This window comes from Leopardus geoffroyi, chromosome A3 (genome assembly GCF_018350155.1).
Source record: "Leopardus geoffroyi isolate Oge1 chromosome A3, O.geoffroyi_Oge1_pat1.0, whole genome shotgun sequence".
Classification (NCBI taxonomy): domain Eukaryota; kingdom Metazoa; phylum Chordata; class Mammalia; order Carnivora; family Felidae; genus Leopardus; species Leopardus geoffroyi.
The window spans coordinates 65,677,270-65,693,184 of record NC_059336.1 but is presented as its reverse complement, the minus strand read 5'-3'; the positions used below and the strand labels follow the sequence as shown (position 1 = coordinate 65,693,184).

General features: G+C 50.2%; 1 protein-coding gene across 2 annotated transcripts in view; it reads right to left on the bottom strand.

Moving 5' to 3' along the window:
• The window catches only part of PRKCE (protein kinase C epsilon), a 500,740-nt gene that overhangs the window by 171,687 nt on the left and 313,138 nt on the right, over window positions 1-15,915 (bottom strand). For both annotated transcript variants that reach the window (XM_045445929.1, XM_045445928.1), the window contains exons 3-6: window positions 13,403-13,562; window positions 11,044-11,078; window positions 9,754-9,839; window positions 5,589-5,718 (exon numbers count right to left, since the gene is read on the bottom strand). In XM_045445929.1, coding sequence (XP_045301885.1) covers window positions 5,589-5,718; window positions 9,754-9,839; window positions 11,044-11,078; window positions 13,403-13,562 — 411 coding nt within the window. The remainder of the gene's footprint in view (window positions 1-5,588; window positions 5,719-9,753; window positions 9,840-11,043; window positions 11,079-13,402; window positions 13,563-15,915) is intronic.

The window sequence follows — 15,915 nt, the reverse complement described above, 5'->3', positions numbered from 1 at the left end:
ATAGATACCTAACACAGAGTGAGCGAGTGAGTTTAGGTATCCATGCAGCAAACATACACAAAAACATCCCTGGAAGGACCCATAGCAGTTAAGTCTTGGGATGGAAGTAGAAAGAGACCATAAAAGGTCTTTAATATCTTTTATAGAAGTTTTAAGTCTTGTTGGAATCTTTTAGAGTGAGAATGACTTACATATTACTTGTTCTTGTTTGTTTGTTTCCTTCTAAAAATACAAACAAAATTTGAAGTTATGACAAGGAGCCGAGTTGCTAGAAAAATAATAAAGGATCGACATTTTCAGAAATGATGAGAATAAAATCACTGTTGTGTGTGTTTAGTGTTTTACAAATGGCCAAAACACTTAAAAAAAAGGAAAGGAAAGGAAAGGAAAGGAAAGGAAAGGAAAGGAAAGGAAAGGAAAGGAAAAAGAAAAGAAAAGAAAAGAAAAGAAAAGAAAAGAAAAGAAAAGAAAAGAAAGGAGGAAGGAGGGAAGGGAGGGAAGAAGATTCTTCCTTTCTCTGGTCTTTCTGGCTCCCCACAGCCACTCCCCAAAGTACGCCACGAAGATGGCTCAGTTCACCATTTTCATTGCAGTTCCCAGAAGGCAGGAGAGCAGCTGAGATTAGAAGCAAGCCCAGGGTCACCAAGCCAGAGTGACTCCTGCAACTGCTCAGCCAGGAGATAATAGAACCAGGACCGAAACAGCCTCCAAGACTCTAACCCTGTGATCTCAATGGGCCACAACTCCCCTAGGTCATTTGTCCCCAAACAAATTGACCCATTCTTCATCACTTCTTGGAGAGTAAGTGATACTCTGGCTCCTTAGCCCATGAAAGCAGCCTCAGAGTAGGGCGGTTATTAAGATGGGATCTCAGAGAAAGGCAGGGAGCCCGGAGGGTTCTTTGGGAATCTCCCAGCCAGACTTTCCCCCAGGGTACCATCACCCCTGCCTGGGGACAGAGCTGCAATCAGAGTGGACATGCAGGCACAGGGGGCCCACCTCACATGGGGATGACAAAACGCCAGGGCTTCTGCAGGTCCCTGCAGGGCACACTGTGAGTGGTGTAGACGGATCTGGCTTTCTGCTGCCTTGCTCCTCAGTGCCTGATGACTTCAGGGCAGCTGTGCTGGAAGATGTGAGTGTGGGGGGATTGTGGGCAGAAGAGAAATGGAAGGCAGGCTACGAGGAAGGTGAGAATGTGTATCTTCTTTAGAGACGAAAAGAAAAATCATAAGGTATTAGGTGTCTTTCCCTCCAGGGGGACTGACTCCATGTGTCAATGGAAAAATAAAACACAGGTGCAAAAGGGGCTGGAGAGGTTCATGGTGCAGGTGAGGTCACATTGGGGAAGCCGAGCAGTTAAAATAAAGTGAAGAACTGGGGCACCTGGGTGGTTCAGTCAGTTGAGTGTCCAACTTCAGCTCAGGTCACGATCTCGGTCTTTGAGTTTGAGCCCCGCGTTGGGCTCTGCGCTGACGGCCCAGAGCCTGGAGCCTGCCTCGGATTCTGGAGCCTGCCCTGTGCCTGCATGTCCACTCTGATTGCAGCTCTGTCCCCAGGCAGGGGTGACAGTACCCTGGGGGAAAGTCTGGCTGGGAGATTCCCAAAGAAGCCTCCGGGCTCCCTCTCTCTCTGCCCCTCCCCCACTCATGCTCTGTCTCTCAAAAATTGATAAACATTTAAAAATAAAGTGAAGAACAACAAGGATTCACATGCCTCAGGGGCTCAGTGATGCTGGCCTCTGAATGTCTGAAGCCAGTTTCTGGTCTAACAGTGGTTGGGGTGCTCAGGCAGACCCATGAATGAATCGGGAGAGAGATGCGGACTCTTCGGGCACCTGAGTCCTAAGAAAAAAGGGATGAAATGTTTTGTCTGCCTACTTAGTGCTGGTGTTTTTCTACCCTTTACTAAGGAGCTCGGTTACCCAACAAGTGTTGGTGAGTGTCCTCCTTAGGGTCCAGTGCCTCCGGGCCGTGGGCGGGGAGGGGGCAGCCCAGAGGACAGAGGTGGGTCCCTGTGGGTCCCTGCCTGTATCCTCCTCGTGCACTCCAGTTCTCCATCCCCACCAGTAAAACAGGGTGGTTAAGTTCCCTCTACCTGGCCGACAGAGGGACGGTCTTTAGGGGAATACACACACAACCCATGAACCCACAGGGCTCAGGCAATTTTAGGCTGAAGGGAGATTAACCAAGACAGCCCCGTGGGTCCTTCCCTGTAGACCCAAGCTCTCAAGAAAACGGTTTCACTGAAAATACGTGACCCTATTCACAGGAGGGGGACAACAAAGCTGAAGGCATAGGCCAGGGGACCAGGGCCCCAGCCTAGAGGACCAAGCCAGCATGATCCAGCGAAGGTGGGAACCTGATGGAGGCTTCCAGAGCAGGAGAGGGCATGGAGCAGAGATCGGAGGCAGGTGGGGTAAGCTCTGGCCCCACAGGAAGGTGCTCTAGGCCCCTGGGCAGTTCTCTAATTCCTGGTTTCTTTTTTTTTTTTTTTTTTTTTTTAGCAATCATAGCAGCAGAACCAGACTCAGACCCAGGCAAGAGGGGCCCCTGCTCTGAATCCTGCTGGCCTCTTCAGACCATCACCCTCCCTACAGGGTAAGGGGTCCGCAGGAGCAAAAAGACATGAGGTTGAGAAAGGATCAAAAGGGAGAAGTAAACACAGGAGATCTGGAGCAAGGAAAGCATTCTGTAGATACCATGGGGGTGGATTCAGGTCACTGTACATTTGTCAAGACCCAAAGAATGTCCAACTCTAAGAGTGAATCCTAATGAAAGCTAGGGACACTGGGTCCCCAGGGTCCTACTGTGGCAATGGAGGCTCAGCCATTGTAACAAACGTACCACTGGTGGGGGGGCACATTGATGGTGGGGAGGCTGTGTGTATGTGGGTGCAGGGGGTATATGGGAAGTCTCTGTACATTTCTCTCACTTTTGCTATAGACTTAAAGTTGCTCTAAAAATAGTCTGTTAATTAAGGGTGGGGGAGAGGTAGCCAGGATAGGGAAGGAGTAAGAGGGAGTGACCACACCATGGTAACAGGGGAACAGGAGAGGGGAGACCTGTGAACGTGTGCTGGGGACCCTATATTCTGACAGCCTTGGCCTTGAAGTCTGTGTGGCCTGCCTCCCATCCGCTGCTCTGGGCTCCTGGGAACAGGTATCCTTGCTGTAGGTAGCCTCATTGTCCCCTTCCTCTGCTTGAGCTGGCATGAGAGCGTTTCCTGCCAAAACAGCTGAATACACGTCCCTGAGTCCTGCCTTCTTCTAGGGTCATCCAGGGACCCTACAGCCCTGGCAGTGACATCTGGGTGCCTGGGAGGCTTTCTTAAAATGTCAATATTTATGAGATGATGGTATTTTCATTTAGATTCCCCACATTGATCAGTCAGTAATATATTTACTGAAACCCAGACATGGCCTTATCAGAGTGGCATCCAAAGCAGCTCTGTGCTTCCCGGCAACCCCACTCAACAGTCCCTAAAAGCGTCACTCCTCTGCCAACAATACTCGAGAGTCCTGCTCCACTCACTCCCTCCTCTTCCACTGTTTTGATGTCACTTAGTGTCAAGAAGGATTTCGGGCAGGCCCTGCTTCTTTGTCTCAGGGTCGTGTGCGGGAATGCTGGTCTGAAAGTCTGGAGAGCTCACCCAGGACAGATGTGTGGACAGCCAGAACTTCCTCCTGCCCCTAATCAGGGTGCCCTCGGTCTCCAGCATAGCCGCTTCCAACCTGCACCACCTCTCACACCCTCCACCCACTCCTTACCTCGACTTCGAAAGGGATCTCCTCCTTCAGAAGACAAGGGGACTCTCGCGCAATGCCCTCAACAGAGTCAGAACTTAAAGGGTCACCTTGTGTCCTCACCTCCTACCCGACACAGGAAACACATCCGCACCTGTGCCTGGCCTCGAGGCTTCCTGTCCACCTGGCAGGAGGGGTGTCCATCTTTCTCCCCAAGGCCCACTCCTCTCCCTCCCAGCTCACTAATCTCTCCTATTCTCACAGTCTTTTCCCTCATTACCTAAAACATTCTGAAAATAGTTCATCTACAGCCTCCACACTTGGCCTTCAATCCCACCAAGACACCTCCTGTCAGGAGGTCACTAGAGGCCTCCTGAGAGTTAAATCCAACTCCATGTTCTACTTCTTACCTTGAATGACCTCTTGGAAACATCTGGCGCCACTTATCACTTCCTTTGAACATTTTTAAATACTCTCTCCCTCTTTGTCTTCCGCGATGCCTTTCCTCAAGACCTTTCCTCCTACCTTTGAAGTCCCGCCATAGCCTCCGCAGGCTCATCCTTGAATGCTGGTAACCTTCCTCCCCCAAATCTCAGGGTGTTACCCTCTCTCTCGATGCTCAGGTTCTTCCAGGGATGAACTTTATAGCTTTAAGTACTACCTACTATACCTTTAACTACTACATTGACAAATCCCAAGTCTGGATGCTCACCATAGCCTTTGCCCCAAATTTCAACGAGAACGCCAAAAAGTTAGCTCTGGTAGATTTCACACAGGCACCTCAAAGGTAATATGTCCTCAACTCAACTCCACCATCTTTGTCTCTAGCCTGATCTCCTCTCCTATTTCCTCTCAGCGAATGGTGTCACTGCCCTCCCAGTTGGATCTGGTCACACATCCAATAAATCACTCCTCAGTATCTCTTAAGTTACTCTCCTTCTCTTTATTCCCTCTACACCTGTAAACTTTGTTTCCAGTCCTCATAATTTCTCATTGGGATCCTTCAATGACCGGCCTGTTCATGGCCTCCAGTTTCCTTTTTATCCTTTACCTTTAATTTTTCCGTAGTGGGAATTTATTAATAATATATTCAGTACAAATCCCAACAGTCCATGAATGTCCAATGCTGCATGCCAACTGGACCAGCCCATGAAACTAAGCACTCCATTCAGATCCCCAGAGCATGTTCCCTCCTCCCCACATTATTATGTATTGTTACCCATCTCATCCGAACAGAAGACAATTCATGAGCAGGACAACAGGAAACAGGAAGGAAGTCGAGGCTCAAGAGTCAAGGTTCAAACCTTATTTTTACTAATAAGCGGTGTGGCATGAGCAAGTTACTTAGTCGCTGAGCCTCAGGGTCATAGGAATAATATCACCTATGGAACAGACCTATGAAGGATCAATAAGACGTCTTAGGTGATAGGGTCCTAACATGGCTCCTCCCAAGAGTAAGCTCGGAACCATGGATCGTGACAGGGTATCTATTACTTCTTTCGGGTCCTCTCCAGAAATATTTCTTCTCCTCTGCTCCAACCTATCTTTTCCTTAAATTATTTCTACACTTTTATGGACTCATCGTGTTGCTCTGCCTTGTTCATGGTCTTGATGGAAGAAGCACACCTCCCCCCTCCACATCCGCTCTGTGGAGTTTCTTTGGCCGCCATCTGCATGGAGATTGTTTAACAAATTCACAAGTAACTAATGAGAGCCAAATAAGGGCTTGGGCTCAGTCCTCCGGCCAGACCTGGAACTTACTGGGGAACAAAGATTTTTCAAAAAGGAGACCAAGGGGACACGCGAGTACGGAAGGGTGAGGGCAGGGCATGGGGCGCCTTACCTTTGCACTGCAAACCCTGCCGTAAGAGGCCCCAGAGCAAGGACCCACAGTGGTCGCAGAAGGTGGGGACCTTGTAGTTGTGGATACCAAACTTGTGGGGCATGTTGACGCTGAACCGCTGGGAGCCCACCTGCAGGGACGGCAAAACACAGGGTCACTGCCAAGCTCATTCACAGCCCGGCGTGCTTAGTGCTGGAGCTCCCAGAAGGCATGACCGCTGAAGGGGGCCAGGTCCGAGCGGGGCTCTGGAAGCTTCCCTGACAAACGAGGTGAAGAGAACCTCCCTGGACCTCTGCTCCTGATGCCTGTAACTCATTCTCCACCTCTCGGTTTGACCTTGCGAGGCCAGGCCTGCTCCCCTGTGTGGTCCCTCCAGGACCGCAGGCTTCAAACTCTCACGGTGCACAGCACCCATTTCATACCTCATGTTTTGGCTGTTGAGGAGATGTCGCCGTGTGCTTTTCAATGTCGCTTTGGGCATAGAAGGTGCACCTGGGCAGTCTTTCAGCAGCTTGATGGTGGGCGGATTCCATAAACACCCTGAAAACCCAGCACAGCTGTGGAGACTGTCGGCCATCCATTGGGACAATCACTGTGGTATGGAATGCTAATGCAGAGTCGTGACCACTACGGGCACTAAGCTACCAGTGCTGGCCACAGACCAGGCACTACCATCAGAGTGAAGCCTCACCAGCACCTACGGGCTAGATGCCATCATTAGCCTGAGTTTACAGACGGGGAAGTTAAGGCAGCGTGAGGTTAAGAAGCATGCCTGGAAGCTGAGGAGTGGTAGAGCCAGGATTTGATGTCCACAAGTGTGAATTCAGAGCCCAGGCCTTTTAACTACTCTGTTGCCACTTACCCATTACTGAAAAGGGGTAAAGACAAAGTGGCAAGACGGATGGGGAAGGACTGGAGGATGAGTCGGGGAACCTGATCTGCAGGCCTGGGTCTGCCACCAACCAGCCGTGAGGTCTTGGACAAGTTCCGTGACTTCACGGGGCTGCAGATTCCTTACCTGGGCAAATAAGGACAGCACCCCCTATCCCACCTAATGTCACAGGGCTGTGGGGTGGACAAGACACACGGAAATGAGGGGTCATCAGCATGGTCCACCATTTTGGGTCTCCTGTGTCCCTAGCAAAGCAGCCACATGAACCAGGTCCCCCTCAAAACGGGCAGGGACCAACACCTGAGACCCCATGGACTGGGGAGAAAGTCGCTCTTGTTACATTGGGAATCAGGGGGTACAAAGCAGGCCGCAAAGAAGCTGTCCTTGGCTCGCTGCGGACTGGTGAATGAAAGGTCCCCGTAGGGGGGAGCATCAAACGGGGGAAAGCCAGACACAGACATGACAAAGGTGTGGATGCAGACTTGAGCACAAACGTGGAGGCGTGCCTGTGTACACGCACACGCACTCAGGGTCACTCGCCTTCGCAGCAAGGCACAGAAAGTCTGATTCTTCCAGTGGACCAGAATTTTACTGACCCCAGCTAGAGACGCATGGGCTATCAATTAGGGTCTTGCCCCAGTACAAGATCCCCTGATTTACTGAAAACAATTGCGCCCACCCCTCCTTAGATGCATAGCTTAGGTGTATGTATTAGTGAATATAGTCACCTCACCTCTATGTGTGCCTGCCCACCCTGAAGGATGTATATCGTTGTACCCACCCTCTTCCTGCAAATGCTGAAGATGTGGTGGACCTACGTGGAGAACAGGGTCGTGGGTCCCAGGACGAGCCTCATAGGGATATGGGTGACAGACAAAGGTGAAGAGATGGGGAAGTATCCAGGAACTAGGAAGTTCAGGGAGGGGTGGGGAGAGCTGTGTGACTCTCAGCTGGGCTCCCTAAGGACCCGAAGGTGTCGGAGAATGGTGGGAGGTGGGTGGGGCACGTGCAAGAGCCACGGAATCAGAGAGGCTGCGAAACGGGCACGAGAGCGCATGCATCAGGGCCCAGCTGTGCACACACCACCCTACCAAGGAAGACCAGAAACGGGCGAGCGAAACCAACCCGGAGCTCGTGGGGAAGAAGAAAAGAGCAGAAAGACAAAACTGGAAGGTTAAAAAGTGAAGGAGGGAAGGTAACACGAAGGAGAGCCTTCCTTGGTCACCACGCTCAGAAGTGCGGGGAGAGGGGTGTCAGGAGTGCTAACCCCCAGATGCAAAACAGGGAGAGAACACCAGCTGGGTGCTCATGGTGTCCAAGTTCCAAAGCATCTGATAAGAGGAAGACCCTAGACATTTGGTGTTTAAAGCTACGTGTGTGCACGTGTGTATGCACATGCAGGCAGTTATAGGGGGAAAAATGAGCTCGAAGGATGCTTCCCAGAAGTGCTATATTGGGCAGAGGGCATGTCGGTCACCCAGGTATGCCGCGGTACACCAGTGCTAAGGGAGACCGGTCCTGGGAGCAGTGGCCCACAGCCCCCGTCCTCAAGCCTTGACAACTTATCTCCCTTGGGAGACCCGCCGAGTGTGGGAACACACCTCACCGGTGACTTCGATTCACTGCCAATATGCCAGGAAAGACAGAAGAACTCGGTCACAGATTAAGCTGCTGTGGGTATTTCAAATCTCAACCCTCTAATCCTCATGGCGAGGGCTCATGTGCGACTTTTTCTCTCCAAGGAGACAGGAAAAAGCTGGAGAAATATCCAGGGGCTCTCAGTGGATGAAACCTGTGAGATCCTGGAGGGCAGGAGTTGTGTGTTCCTCCTGGTTCTGAGGGACATGTACAGTAGCTGGTATACAGGCAGTGCTCAGTGGACTGTCCAGAGGAAGGAACAGAGATGGACAGCGAGCCAGCCATGTATCTCTCATTTACTAGAAAAGTAACAAGGGTGACAATCTATTCGGGTTATGATCCTGGTGCCGGAGCCAGGAGGCCCAGGTAGGGATGACCTGCAGTTTCTGCCATGACAGTAAAGTCCCTGCAAACAACTTCAGTGCCCTGGGCTGCCTGCCCCTTGGGGACATGGAAGGTTCCACCCTGGGCTGCCTGCCCCTCAGGGACATGGAAGGTTCCACCCAAGCTTTGTCCCTTGCTGCTTTCTGGAGACCGCGTGAAAGCAAAGGGAAATGAAAGATAGGAGATGCAAGGATGCAAGGATGCCATTTGGTTGAATTATTTTTAAGGAGTAGAAGATCCTGTAAGTCATTCCTTTTGGAAGACACATTAAAAATCCACTTGATTATGAAGCCACCTAGGGTCTCTCTGACCCCCAATTCTAATGTCCTATGATTATAACTGTATTTATTTCACCAAGAATTAAAAGCATGCCTTTGAAATCAACTGTTGTGAACACAGATAACATCCAAACTCTCAGTCACGCTCTTCTCCCACTTGCTTAGTTAGGAGGACTCTACCTTCACTGTTGAATCACCTTGCTTCCTTACCCCTAGCGACCTTCCCTAATCACCAATCCAATACTAGTTGGTAAGGATAAGAGACAATGAAGTCTGGCAGTCAAGGGCTCAGACTCTTCTAGAACAGACCACCTGGGTTTGAATGGGGCTCTTTCACATAGCAGCTGTGTGATCTGGGGCAAATTAATTTGACCCCTCTGTGCTTCTACTCTCTTTGTTGCAAAATGAAGACGGTAAGTGCATTGATCTCATTAAAACTGTTATGAGATTAAATAATATTCGATGAAGTACTGAAATCGGGACATGGGAAGTACCCAGTGAACGTTGGCTTTTATTATTACTGTGGCTATTTCCACCTCCTTAGTGTTTCTTGGGTCTGCTGCTTCTACTCCGTTCCCCCATCACCTCATAAAGAAAGGTTCTTGCTTGTGCATTGTCTCACACTGTTTATAAACAGTGTGGAGCTACTGACATGTCAGCTAGCTACTTTTCCGTTCCAATGAGAGAATGACATAAACCAATTCACATTTTCCTCACAGGCTTTAGCTCTGGGGTCACACGGCTCTTGGCACAACATCCAGAGACGCGAACCTGACTCTGAGCCACGCTCATTCTGCAGAGTGTGCCTCACGCTGGAAGGCTGTAGACAACTGCTTTAATTTTGATCAAACACAATGAAGAAAGCAAGGAGAGCTCAGAGAGATAAGGATTTTCTTAGGGAGTCTGGAGGAGGCAGGGGAGGGTGGGAGTGGCAGAGAAGAAAGCCCAGAATTTCAATGTTAGAAATATTTACCTCGTCGGGAGTTTCCTGTTTCTTTAATCCCGCACACTTCGTAATTATGAGCTCATGGCATCGCTTGTGGACCACGCAAGTGCAAACTGCAAACAGCAAAAAACGGAAGGCTGAGCGACAAGTGGGGGGTAGGGAGGTGCCCAACCCAAGATTCAGCTCTGAGCAGAGGGCTGAGGGGAGCCACGCCCCTTCTGTCACCAAGTCTTAAAGTAATATCCTGGCTGAAGCCCTTCGTGCTTCGTCATTTCAAAGCACTTTGCCATCAGAGCCATTAGGGTTTCCTAAATGATCTGGAGAAGAATGCACCACTCACACCCAGAGGGCATCAGCACTTTTCTCTAGTTCCAGAAGTACCGATCAATTTCCCTGCTTCTTTACGCCAAGGTCAGGGAACAGTTTCCCTTCCGTGAAGCAGGTCTATTAAAGGTACTGCAGCAGCCTTGTGGTCCACTCTAGAACGTCAATGTTGGCAGGTGCGATAGCAAACACTGCAGCAGGGGAATGGATGTCTTGTGGCACAGGAGTTCCTAAGCTTTTTGATCTGGCTGTGCCCTTATGTGCCGAACATTTTTGTTTAATTTCATAGCGGCCTGTAGCTGTGTCATCAGTGTCATGGGGCAGTGTGGTGGAAGAGGTAAGCAACTGTTTGTACACGTGATACCCTAAGGACATGGGAAGGTCCAAAAGAACCTGTCCAAGTTCCCCAGGGGTGAGACCCAACTTAACCAGTGGCTGACATGACCACAAGCGCATATCCACCCTCCAGTCCTGGACAACCTGACCTAGCATTTTTGCCAAAGAACCAGAAATAAACAATCTGCAGTAACTTCAAGTGAGTCTTAAATGCTTAAGAGCTAAAGATTCCACGGTAGAGACTAAAAAAAGAGAATCAGCAAGGGCCATTGGGTGATAGGAGTGAAACGAGGTGAGGGAACTTCTCCAGGGAGCGAGAGAAGGAGGGAGCAGACAGGAGACACAGAGCCCGGCTCCTTGTAGAGTGGGGCCTCCAAGGGCCTTGGACTATTGTGTCTCACCAGGAAAGATGCTAAGACCCCTAGGACACCTGGAGACAGGTGGCACCCCCAGGTACTCTGCTCTCATATGTGAATGCAGGAGCCAGGGCCAGGCGGGGACAAAGAAAAGCAGGGTCTTGCTTCTCAGAGAGGGACCATAAGCAGGCAAACAGTATGGAGCCTTCAAATGTTGTCAAACCCAGCACACGCTTCCCGTGTCACTGATCCCGATAGGCCTGCAGGCCCCCAAGGATTTAGTTCATACAATGTCTCTTACCTTGACACTGGTATCCCTGCTTTCCTATGACACCCCTGAAAAGAAGAATACAACCTTTTAATAAAATTTAGCACGTCAAAAACCATACAAAGCCACCCCATTCTGGCCACCACCCACAATGCACTGAGTACACGGGAGGACCAGCTAGTGGTTTCACTCCCACTTGCAGGGTGCTTTAAAATCGGCATCAGAGGGGCGCCTGGGTGGCGCAGTCAGTTAAGTGTCCGACTTCAGCCAGGTCACGATCTCGCAGTCCGGGAGTTCGAGCCCCGCGTCAGGCTCTGGGCTGACGGCTCAGAGCCTGGAGCCTGTTTCCGATTCTGTGTCTCCCTCTCTCTCTGTCCCTCCCCCGTTCATGCTCTGTCTCTCTCTGTCCCAAAAATAAATAAACGTTGAAAAAAAAATTAAAAAAAAAAAATCGGCATCAGAGGGTAGACCCAGTGCTTGGGATGAATATAGAGTTTGGTCAGTATCAGGTGTTGGCGCCCTAGACAAACAGCCATTCCAGTGGGGCCATTAGTGTTCTGGAAAGCCACAAAGACACTGTCTGCTCAAGGCAGGCCTTGATTAGTCAAACGTGCTGTTCCTTGTGGGAAATCATGTAGGCAGGCTGCAGCTTACAGATACATTTCCTGGGCATTCCAGAAGCAGTCAAGAGTTCCAGGTCAGTCTGTGGCCAGGACTAGGGGTTCAGTGTACTGTGTGGTGAAGGCCAATGTTAGAGGTTCCCTCCATGGCAGGCGTAGGGTTCCCTGGAGCAGGGTTTGGGTCAGCATGGATGGACAAGATGGACCATCTGGACCAATGGACACAGAACAATCCAACCAACCTGGCCTGGGCCCTGTCCTCAGTGAACCACCACCAAATGGCCAGGGGGCAATCTGCAATTCCCAGCCCAGCAAGAGCAGCCGGACGTCACTTGGGGGCAGTGCCTCAGGAAGCCTAGAACCCCATGGAGCTCACCATGGGCTCAGAGGAGAGCTGAATCCATAAATCTCAGCACTCACAGCCTACTCCCTCCAAACACACAACTTATGACCGAAATACAGAAAATGGAGGTCAGAGGGCAGAAGCAGCCTTGGGGGTGAAATGTATCTGTGGGTGGGAGTGGGGTGTTATTTCTGCTTCCATTGAGTCAAGTTTGCTCTGATCTGCACCGCCTCAGATGCCCATGCCAACCTCGGTGGCTAGTCCTGGAAAACCACAAGGACAAGACAAGCCACTCCTGGACACCTTGGGAATCCGGGGGGTTCTCAGAGTCCAATTCAAACATCCCCTGGCATGGTCCATGCTGCAGACTGGCCTCACTCTTTCTCTGCCACACAGGATCCAAGTGTACTGGCAAACTTCAAGAGCTCAGAGAGGTTGCCAGAAAGGCTGGTGGGATGTCAGAAAAAGCTTTCAGTCGGGCCTCTGACACTTCATACCTGGGGGACGCCAGACTAGTCTTGTTTTCATTTCTGAGCCTTGGTACTGTTGTTAATGAAATGGGTTTGGTAATACAAAGCTCGTAGGACACCGGGAAGATTGAATTAGACATTTTCAGTGCCTAAGAGAAAGGCTGGCACATGGTAGGTATTCCTTAAAATCCCCCCTCCAATACCCAAGCGAGTGCCCCTTATCCTTCTCCACTTCCTCAAAAGGCCTACAACCTGTCTCTGCCTACCAAATCCCAGTCATCATGCAAAAAGAAATGCCACCTCCTCTAGGAAGCCTTCCCTGAGCACTCCAGCCAATGCTGTTCTCTCACTCCTCTGAAATCTGGCCACCCTGGTAGCACCACTATTAGAACAGTTATTAACAACTGCTTGGAATTACAGGTATTGGCAATCAAGTATTTTTTAAGCTTTATAATGGAAAAACTCAGATGTATACAAAAATAAAGAGATAAATGTAACGGGCCTATCACCCACCTCCAATAATGATCAACACGTGGCCAGTATTATGTCCTTTACCCCAAGCCCCTGTCCTCTCCTTCCAGATCATTTTTAAACAAATCCCAGACACCATATGATTTGTAAATAATTAAGCTTGTGTCTCTAAAAGAGAAGGATTCTTTAAAAAAAAATACATCACAATATACCATTACTAGTTATAAACTTTTAACTCCTTAAACGTGATATGTGATATGATTCTAAGTATTAAGTCACCAGGAACCATGGTTTGTTCTTTCCATTTATCCCCCCTTCTCAAGCACTAAACATTCACTTAGCCTTCCAGAAAAGTCTTCTCCAATCAAATAGAGGACATAAAGCACATCAGCGCTTTAAAAATAAAGTTTCTATTCTCCGACACCGCTTCCCCGACTCCTTGCCTCAGAGAAGGCATAGCTAGAGGTTCCCAGGAGAGAGGGCCTTACCAGATAAAATCTCTGCAGTGAGAGCAGTAGGTAGGCTGCCGAAGGTAGGTGGCCATGAACTTGTGGCCGTTGACCTGGTGGACCCTGCGCCTGACGGCCCCCTGCCGCTTCCTGGGCCGCATGCGCTCCCTGAACACTCGCTCTTCATTGTCTTTAGGGGCTGGGGAAGGACAAGAGCAGAGAAGAAAACACAATCTGGGTTAGCACACCTCACAAGAGACCGCCCACCCCACTCTCGGTGCCTGGAGTGGGAGAGGCGTGGGGGCAGCATTCACCGGCTGAGGGGCTCCGGGGTCTGAGCCTCACTGCCCAGCCCCAGCAAGGGAGCACCACTCAGGGCAGGAAGGCCCAAAGTGTGCCTTTCCCTGCACCAGTGGCGCCCTCCAAATCCATCCCAATCCCAGTCCTGCCCTGGTCCTGTGGCTGCTCCATTCCCCTGCTGGAAGGGTGTGGGAACCCAAAGACTCAAGGTGCACACTTTATTGCAGCTTCTTGCAGCGTGACCTTAGACAGCGGCGTTTCCCTGCCTGGAGCCTCTGAAGGCCTGGCCCTCTGTAAATGGGAATAACAGTGCTGAAAACACAGGGTGCTGTGGAGTCGGTGGTGTGAGCCCTCTGCACCCAGCTGCCTGGCCCAGAGAAGCAACTACCAAATCTGACTTTTCTTCCTTCCCCTCTTCCAGCCTAGGACAACCAGGAGCCTTTTCCCGAAGGTCAAAAGGAAAGGGAAATATAACACTGTAAGAGCGGTTTTCCAGAAGGCTCAAGACCCACAACCGTGGACTTTAAGACCTCACTGGAGACAAAAGGACTGTCCCCATTTCTTCCTTCCTTCCACGGGAGAGGTTGCTGCAAACCTAAGTAAGTCCTGCAAGGGGGCTAATAAATGACAACAACAACAATAATAGTGATTGTTATGGACTGAATGCTTATGTCTCCCCCCCTCCCCAACTCACATGCTGATGCTCTACCCGCCAATGAGATGCGGTCATGATGGTGGGATTCCCAGGATGGGGTTAGTGCCCTTAGCAGAGGAAGAGACGTGAGCTCTCTATTTTATGAAGACACGGCAAGAAGGTGGGTGTCTACAAGGTGGGAAGAGGGCCCTCACCTGACCATGCTGGCACCTTGATCTCAGACTCACAGCCTCCAAAACTACGAGAAATACATTTCCACTGTCGAAACCACCCTGTCTATGGCATTTTGTCATGGGAGCCCAGCAGATTAGTACAATGATAATAACAGCTAATGCTCACAGAGGGCTTACTCTGGTGGCAGGTGCTCACTGAATCCTTACAACCACCCTTTCTTGAAGGATACTGATAGCATCCCCCCTTCATAGGTGTGCCAACTGAGGAATAGAGAGTTCACGTCTCCTGTTCTTGCGAACATAGCTACCAAGTGGTGGAGCCCAGGTTCTAACCCAGACAGCGGGGAGAAGCCACCGTTCCACTGTCCACACACTGCTTTGGGGGACAGCCCACTTTCCCAACAGCAAAGTCTCAAAGCTCTCATAACACAAGGGCTGAGTTGCCTTTAGCTTCCCCGAGGGCAGGGAAGGTAGGCTCTACTCTCCTGCCTGGTTCCCAGTACTAGTGCAGGCCCTGGAAGGTCGCCTATATGGCACTGAAAAGGCTCCATGCTCCCAAAAGTCCCCCCACACTCAACATGCCACCGTGGCAGTACCATTCCTGGGGAGAAGAAACACGGCTCCTCCCAGACCCCTTTGAAAATAAGGTTCTTTGCAATGGAGGGCACCTGTGTGAGCCAAATAGCTGCTGATCCAAGGGCAGCTGCGGGGTCAAGGCAGAGAGGGTAGGGGTGGAGGGACATAAAACTGGAGGAGGGAAAGGCAAGACAGAAGCACATGCCCAGTGTGGGCTTTTAGAGGGAAGCAGCCTCCAAGCAGACAGGCAGAGCTGCTGATCCCCAGCTGGTCCCTAGCCTGCCTGGGTCCCCTTTCTAACTGGTGCTTATTATTTCAAAAAGTCTCTGACACAGAAAGATATGGAATATGGAAAGCCCACCTCCTACCCTGCCACAGCCTAGGGACCAAGACCCAGGTGACCAAATTCTTATGGGGACATCCCAGCTGTTTTATTTTATTTTTTTAATTTACTTTTCCAGTTCTGTTTTAACACAGAGACATGCACACACACACACATACACACACACGAAGAAATCTGGCAACTATCACCCAGTTGTGCAATGATAGGTGACTTCCATTTCTGCTTCCTACTTTTCACTGCATTCAGAATATTCTACCATTTTTATAAGCAGGAAAAAAAGACCATGGTTAATAAAAAGAAAAAAAAGAATCTATGCAGCCCTTACTTGCTACAAACCTCATCTACAAAAATCCAGACGCCAATTTCCAGGCCCGGGCAGCTGAGGCCAGAGGATGGAAATTCTCTGCAAAAGGCAACCTCTAACTGCCTTCACCGGATTCCCCATGGGACACATTGAAATAGTAAGTTGGCCTCCTACTGCATTTAAGGTGCAATTTGATTTGCA